At 48.8% G+C, this 8,347-nt stretch overlaps 1 protein-coding gene across 1 annotated transcript in view; it reads left to right on the top strand.

Annotated features, from left to right (window-relative positions):
- Nucleotides 1–8,347, top strand: part of CBX6 (chromobox homolog 6) — a gene marked incomplete at its 5' end in the record, with an annotated part of 9,369 nt that overhangs the window by 496 nt on the left and 526 nt on the right. Inside the window, 1 exon segment of the mRNA XM_009865506.1 lies at nucleotides 7,916–8,343. Coding sequence (XP_009863808.1) covers nucleotides 7,916–8,343 — 428 coding nt within the window.

Genomic DNA, 8,347 nt, shown 5'->3' with positions numbered 1-8,347 from the left:
CCCCTTACGAAATGAGGGGGCAGGGGCAGGACTCCTGCCGCCACTTGTGCTCCGCTGACTCTGTTTCAGGATGTAGGTGCTCCACAGCAGTTTCACAAAGGGCTCATGTTTTCTTCTGTAATCTGTAGGCTTGTTTTGCTGGTTTGGGGTTTTTTTGGCTTTTTTTTTCTGGGGGGGTATGTGTTTCACCTCTGCGTAAGGTAACGGCTGAAGTTTCCAGTTCCTCTCCGATAGACCTAGTATCTCTGCAAGGAGATATCGTAGCATCTCTCTGCTTGCTTTGCAACGGACAGCAAGGAAGGTAATCGCTAGTGCAGCCCTTTCCCCCCAATTTTTTTTTTTTACTTTCTTTTTTCAGTTAAAAAAAGTGGTAGCTGCACAACTGCTGAGTGAGCTCTGTAGATTTATTAGTTTACAAAGATCCTCGCTTTACTCCCCTCTTCTTCCCCAACCCCCTCCTCAACTATGTCAATCTCGGACTTCAAGTGATTGTAGAAACTACGTGAGTTTGTATGACCAAGACAAATGAGCAAGTTCACAGCTTCCCTGGTTTTGATCTAGTATAAAGCCCTGGAACAGCCGGCGTGGACCCTGTGATAAGGCATCACTATCACTAAGTCATTCTATGGCTTTGGGCAAGTCTTTTAGCCTTTGTACATGTTTTCCCATCTGTGAAACAGGTTAATACTTTCCTTTGCCTGACAGCAATAGGAGCTTTGCTCAAGTCAGCGCAGTGCTTTAACTGTATGAGCACCGAAAAAAAGCAGTGAGGGGTAGGGTGTCACCTCTCTTCTACTTTGAGGCTGTAACTTAGCATGCAGAAGAAATGCAGGAACAGGCATATTTTGATGCCCCGAGTAAAACCCAGGGGACTGTGGTAATCCTCAGAAAGTCCTGCTGATGGAACTGTACTTCTCCCTCGTTGTCTGTTTTTCTGCTAACAGTTTTCTGTATCTGCAGACTGAGAACTACAAACGTGACTGATGTGTACTACCTCTTACACTTTATTCAGGGAAACTAGACTAGTTGATTTTTCTCTTTCTGGCAGTCATGCATTAAATGAAACCCTTGTGTTTAGGTTTCCAACAATGCAGAGGAACACTTAAAGGGAAACCACCAGCTTAAAATAGATCTCAGTTTGAATTAAAAAATACTGGTTTTTGTAACACCTGACACTGTTCGGAGTGGTAGAGAAGTGTTTATGCTGTGCTTACGTTTAATGTTACTATGTGTAATCAGATTCTTTTCTTTTTGATTCTGAATGTGGTAACAGCAAAATCCATTGCCAATTTTTCACTCATTTTAGAAAAAAAGAACCCACTGCAAAACCAACCCCCAAGCTCAAAAATAAAACCCACTCGTTCCTCCTCTTCTTCCCTTGCCCTTTAAAACACCCCTAAACTTGGAACCTGAATTATTCAACAGCATCCTTTGAATCACATCCCTGACACGTTTATGTGGCACATCTTCCTTCTGCCAGCTTGTCATACACTACTGAAAAACCTGTAGGTTCTCAGAGCTGGCTTGGTACTTTGTAGAAGATGGATTGCAACAGGGAGCCAGATGAGTTCTCTCTCCTGAAGGCTGGTGCCACGTTGTGGGAGAGGCTGGTGGGGCAGAGCACGGCTGCCGCTTGGTTTGCAGCTCTGGGAAATGGAGCTGGCGGAGCTGTTAGCGCTCTGACTTGCTGTTTTTCTGTGACTTCGGATCCTACCCTAAAAATAACATCCCAGGCCAGGTGGCAAGAAGAAACTCTATCTCAGCTAGCCCTATCTGAACTTGTTTGAGCGCTTGTTCAGGCAAACCGCTAACAACACAACTGCAGTTGGAAAGACGACAGAGACCAGCGTGATAGTTTGCATCATATGTGTCTCTTGGTCAGTTCTTCTGACCTGTCGAAGATGCGAGTGTCACCTCTGCTGGGCCTGCGGCACCAGTGCCGCCGTGGGAGAAGTGGGATTTGGTTCTGCATCACGCGTCGTTAATGAAGGTTTTTTTGGTTCTTTCAGCTGCAGGATCTGCCAGTGAGAATTTCAGGAGGGGAAAGAAATTTGATTCTTGTATCCCAGAGGGAGTCTTTGGAGTTGGCAGTTAGAACAATATTCCTTTTGATCTGTTAACTGAACAGATTAGGCCTGGATGCGATGATGTTTAAGCAGGGGTCTGGCCTTGGACTGCTTTGGTAGGCTGGCCCACCCTAGACTCAGTGCCTCGCTAGTATTTTTCATGTGTATCAGCGCTTAAACTTAGGCTTCTGAGTCTACAATAAGGCACTAAGTGCCCCGATATGCCACTCAGTCCCCTGTCGTGTGTGGGTGTTTTAGTTTGCAGCTGGGGCTACGTTTATCCTGGGATTAGTTCTCCAAAGCTGTAGACAGGCACCCAGGGGGATTTGCAGAAAGCATTTCAGCAGGTTAGTGGCCCACGCCTTTTGGAAAAGCTTTGAAAAACTGCATCTTTGACCACCTGCTGCCTTTTTAAGCCAAACTCCTGTTGCTGAGAACCGTCTAAACACTTGCCCTTTCGATGACACGGCATAGGGAAATTATAGCCCGGTCTTTGTAATACTGCTATCGAGATGGCTGGTGTTGAAAGTGGCTCCTGCAAACTTCCCCAACTGCGAAGTTTTGGGCAGGAAATGGGTCTTTATCCTTTGCATACTAGGGGCAAACTTTCCCACAGCTGAGATCCAGCTTGGCGGGAGGTTGTGATTCTTGGGAGGCTGCTGGTATGCTGCGAGCTCTGTGCTGTGAGCGTATGGGAAGCGGAGTCCTTGGCCTGAAGTGGGGCAGCGCTCTACATAAGGCTCTTACCTTACTACTTAGGTGTCTGGCAGAAGGCGTCCTTGAGGATGGGCCCTTCAGCTTGCAGGTCAGGGTGGAAACTGATTCGAGGTTAGAAAGAGGCACAGCGTGTGCTGTGGTGATCTTCCTCTTATCCCCCTGCTTGGTTTGTTCTTTTTTTATTTTGCTTTTTTTCCGTGGCACTCTGCTGTGTGGAATGCAAAACTCGCCAACTAATGTAGTAAAGTCTAACAAGTGCTATTATTAAGAGACAGAACCCGATCCACAAGCTCAGTGGGCAGCCAGCAAAGCCCCCTCATCGGGGTGGCTGTAAATACTAAGGTGAAAAGAGTGGAGAGGGTTAATGGGAAGGAAAAAGTAAAGGAGAGCAGGGCAAAGGAAAGCCTCAGTGGGAGAGGGGGAGAAGAAGGGGCTGAGCAGCGTGGTATTGTGTCGCTTCGCCCTTCCTTGGACTCTAAAGTTGGAGTTTGGTTTCTTTTGATCTCCTCCCTGTTCGTAAATTATCCCCAAGCGGTTTGAAAACAGGCCGTTCCCCTTTGTAGCATTTTGTTCCCCATCCATTCGGGAAGCTTTAGTTTATGGCAGTGTTGCTTGGGAGAACTGTGCTATGAACTGGCTTGCTGTTGCCTTGTCACTTGGAAGACTGCAGAAGAAAGAGGGCGATAAAAAGGCAGAACAGCAGCCAAAAAGGGGAAAGAAGAGCTCTTGCGAATGCTGTTTGGAGCAAGGACTGTGGGAATGCAGGTGGAGAATAAAAGACAAAGCAGAACCAGTAATTTATGAGAGCAGCACTACTATGGTGCAGCAGTGCTACTGGAAATGACTTGATTTTGAAATAATTAACTAGAAATCCATTGCTTTACAAGGGTTGTTTTTATTTTTATTTTTTGTCTTTGTTTTTCTTCCAAATTGTGGAGCTTTTGATGTAAATCAGGTAAGAGAGGCTTTTCAAAGCACGTGTCCATGTACGTGCTTGTGTGCCTCAGTGCGTTAAGGGAATGAATGAACAAATATGCTTGCTGGGCCTCAAGGGACATTTATTCAGAAATAGTAGGGAACTGGGGAGATAGATTAGTTCCCAGGGGCAACGAGGGAGAGCTGTACAAGCTAAATAAAGGTGATACGGATCCCAAAAGGGAGGAGGGGGGGAAGGGAAGCAATCCCAGCAATTGGCTTGCTCTCATGACAGAGCACTGCAGCAAGCCTCCAGAAGCTGCATCCTGATGTTGGCTGAGCTGTAAGCTGAGAGCGAATTACTTCATATACACACTGAGTACCTTTTCAGTGGTGAGCAAATCCTGCAGGTGAAAACAGCAAAGCCCAGGGAGGTAGTTTCCATCTGGAAAACTTCTGAGTTAAGTAACGAACTGTGGTGGCACAGCTGGAAGGATTAAACAGGTTTGTTTTTCAAAGACCTGATGCTCACGAGGCTCGTGAGTGTTCTTGAGTAATGGATCTGTAGCAGGGAAAAGTGCATTTCTAAAAGATAAAATCGAATGCTACATACCAGAGATAGCTAGTTACTTAATGTAAAATTGGAACTGGGAGAAGGAGACCCCAGAAAATGTGCTGTCCTCTGCAGGGAACAGACTTGAGTTCATATAGTCGATGCCTGGATAAAACCTGATCCTGTGGCAGGAATACTGAGCTTTGCAAGTGAGAGGGCTCTGGGGGCTAGTCTTAGATAAGAACATCTGATACTATTTTTCTTGAAACCTTACCTGGAAAAACAAGCTGAAGGTAAGCTGAATATTTGCATATTGCTTTGTGGAGTTTGCATGGAAGCTGGTCGCTGGGGATGGCAGTGTAGCACCAGGGGAGGACTGCTGGGTCCCAGCTTACCCTCTCTCTTAATGATCTGGCCAAAGAGATCAATGCTGCATGTAGTGTACCTGGAGATTGTGGAAACTGGAATATAGTAAATGCAGAGAGTTAGAATGTGAGTTAAAAACGGCTTCAGTCTCGAGGAGGTGCCCCAGAAGTAACTGGAAACACAGATGTAGCAAGTAAAGGAGACCTGCTCGTTCTGGCACACCGGGAAAGCCTCAGCCATGGGCCAAGGCTCTGGGCTAGCTGCTGCGTGAGCACGAAACTGAGACAGGTCTCTGTCTCAAAACAGGACCGGAACTGATTAATGCACAGAGAAAGTAGAATCAGCAGGACTATGGAAGTGGCCAGGCAGTGACCATGCCAGCATTATCGCCTTTCATTTAACATGGTTGCTGGGAAGCTTTGATGAGGAATTTTGGGGTGTATAAGGCAAATGTGGATGTTGGTGGCTGTGGGTGAATGTAAGGCGGTGCTCTGGGCAGGGGGCAGTTAGACTCGATTGGGAGCAGAATGGCACAAAAGCGGGCAGAACTCGCTCCAGGATGTGATTACAGGGAAGGGAATTAATCTAGAAGATGGCAACAGGAGAGGCCATGAAGGATGCCTTTGTCTATCCACTGATGCTGTGGATCAGGGATTTTTACTGTCTGGACCCTCTTCCTGGCTTTCTTGTCCTGAATTTTGGAACAGGGCACTGTGTTGCACTTCACTTTCAGCTGAGCAGCAGTAAATTGGCGAGAAGCCCAAAGCACAAGAGTAGCGATGCTGGAAGGGCTGGCTGTGGTGAGCAGCGGGGGGAAGGAAGAATAAAGTTGTTAGTGCAGGCAGTACTGATACGTAATGTCACAAAGCAAACAGTAGCTTGTCCTGGTGTCTGCTGACCGCTTCAGAGGCACCTGTGAAGAGGAGAAGCAAGCACAGCCCTTGATGTGCGTCTGTCTGTGCCTGTGACCTCTTGCCAAGGTCTGTGGGGTCTGTTAAGTTGTGAATCATTGGGGTGGGATGGGGAAAGTTAATGTGGGGCAGGGAGTTCATGTGGTGCTGCTGCAGTGTTCCAGCCTGTAGGATGCCTGGGACAGGAACTGTGTCTATTAATTTTGTGAACAGTTTGGGGCATGGAGTAGTGTGTGAGGCTGAGCAAAATAAAACCAGCTCGACGCTGGGTTGCTCTTCCTGCTAGAGCAGGACATGTTGGGGTTTGTCTGTGCTGGGGACACTTCACTCCAGCTGAGTGAAACTGCCCAGGGTTAACGTGGAGAGTGTCTGTGCTTGCCTTGGAGGTCGTATTTCTCATCCCTGTTTCTTTGTCAGTCAGCTGATACAAAGTCTTGTGTCCCTGGTTCAGCTGAGCTTTCAGTTTGCATCTTGACGTGCAGCCAGGGAAGGAGGCCTCATCTTTGCTGTCCTGTTAAAGCCGGGGTACAAGAAGCACTGAAGGACATGATCAGAGAGTCATAGAATGGCCTAAGCTGGAAGGGACCTTAGAGATCATTTGAATCCAGCCTCCCTGCCGCCAGGGATGCCACCTCTCGACTAGGTCAGGCAACACATGGGGACCGAACGGGAATCGAACCCACGACTTTAGCGTTGTTAGTGCTACGCTCAACTGACTGAGCTAACCAGCATGAGATGGGGAGGAATGTCTTCATGTCCCTGTTTTCAGCTTGTTCACGATCTTCTGCAGTTCCCAGGGAGATTTTGGTGGGAGAAGAGGGGCAGTGGGTGACAGCAAAGCTCTGGGCATGTAGGGCCAGGGCTTTGGAGTGTATTGTGCAAGAGCTGGCCTGGGCCCCTCGCTTAGATCGGTTAGATCCCTGCCTTTGCATGCACTTCCCCTGCTCTGGCGTTTCTCTGGTAGGAAGCACAGCCTGCAGGGTGACAAAGGAGATGGTATTGGAGCGTTTAAGCTCTTTGCTGGCAGGAAGCCACCCCGATCTTGCCCTGTGCTAGGGGGCAGCTGGATGGAAAAGCTGGGAAGGAAAAGCAGGGGTCTTCTGCTAACACTGCAGTTCTTCTTGTGCCCACGAGGTGGGAGAAGCTGCTCACTAGATGGGCAGTCAGCGGTAGGGGGCTTGCCTGTTCCCTCCTGGTCTGAGCAACTTCTGCCTGTGACCACTGCTAAGAGGGAATAAGGAAGGGGCTTGGTTTGGGCAAGGAGCAGGGGTGTGGGTAGGAGGCTAACAAACAACTGCACTCTGGCAAAGTGTAATGTGAGAATATGCTCTGGGTTTCCATATCCACAGGGTCTTGAGGCCATACTGCTTCATCTTCACAGTGCAACTTGTTCCTGCTGCCATAAAATGTTCCTGTCTCTGGTGGGTGAACCAGGACAGGTTTTGACATTATCTCCAGCCACTAGAGGAGCTTCAAAGTCTTATTTCACCTCCCCTGGCTCTTAGGGAGGTTTGGTACTGAGCAGTCGATCTGGTGCTGCTGTTCTTTCATTAGTAGGCTTCAGACAAGCGTGGTGTTCAAAAGGGTAAGGCAATCTCTTCTTTGGAGAATGCAGTGAAACTTGAATTCCAGCGGGCATAGTCTCTGGCTTTAAACACCAGGCCTTGCTTCCACAGCAGAGTAAGGATAAACAACTTGCTTGCAGTCTCTAGTTAAAATTAAGCTTTGGATTTCTGCATTTCTCACGTTTAGCTAAGATAGCTCTGTCAGTCCACCCTTACACACCTCCATCTGTGCTCCACAAGACCCCTCTTTTACCATCCTTTGCAGAGTAGTTGGATCTGGTTGTGGAAGAGCAAACTGGGTGCATTATTTTCCCTCTCCCTCTTTTCTTGTGCTCGTTTCATAGAGAACTTGGTACAGTCTCCTGTCTTGGGACTAGTATGTGATTTTGGATGCTGACTTGACACTTAACAGCCCCAGTGCCTAGGAGGACACGCGGTTGGTTGGCCAGCAGTGGTGTGCTGTGCATGTTGGCTGATGGTGACTGAGGGAGGCCTTGGAAAGCGTTAACTGTAACCCTGAAATGTGACTGGAGGGTGGCAGTTTCTTCCTGGGGAAAGCATATGTCAACAAGGGCACAGCCTAGGGAGTAATTAGCTGCCCATAAAGGATGTAGACAGTGCCCTGTGCTTGTATCGGGCCTTTGCCACAGCTATCAGTAGTCCATAGATGTGTATGTGTGCTTGTCACTGATGTGGCTATAAATGTGACATGGCATTGCTGCTAAGTGCTTGTCCTGCTGTGAGCCATGCCTGATTTAAGATTTGGCTGCACCTAGGCTGCCTCTCTGACCCTGTTTTTTTTCTCTCTCCCCACCACCGCAGGCTCGGGCCCAAGCGGAGGCCCTCCACATTGGGGATGTACACTTTTCTGTCAAGCCTGGTTCTAGCACCTCCTCTCCGAAGCTCCACTCCAGTGCTGCGGTGCACCGGCTCAAGAAAGACATCCGGCGATGCCACCGCATGTCCCGGCGCCCCTTGCCCCGTCCAGACCCGCAGAACGGCGGGAGCGTGGGTGGTGGGGCTGGCATCCGTCCTCCCGTCTCGCCCTTCTCGGAGACCGTCCGCATCATCAATCGTAAGGTGAAACCCCGTGAGCCCAAGCGCAGCCGCATCATCCTCAACCTCAAAGTCATTGACAAAGGTGGGAAGCCAGCCAACGGGGCCGGGGGCCTAGCTCGGCCCAAGATTCCATCCCGAAACCGCGTCATTGGCAAGAGCAAAAAGTTCAGTGAGAGTGTCCTCCGCACCCAGATC

This window comes from Apaloderma vittatum, unplaced genomic scaffold (assembly GCF_000703405.1).
Source record: "Apaloderma vittatum isolate BGI_N311 unplaced genomic scaffold, ASM70340v1 scaffold26332, whole genome shotgun sequence".
Lineage (NCBI taxonomy): Eukaryota > Metazoa > Chordata > Aves > Trogoniformes > Trogonidae > Apaloderma > Apaloderma vittatum.
The sequence above is the reverse complement of the archived record's forward strand: the minus strand, read 5'-3'. Positions and strand labels throughout refer to the sequence as shown.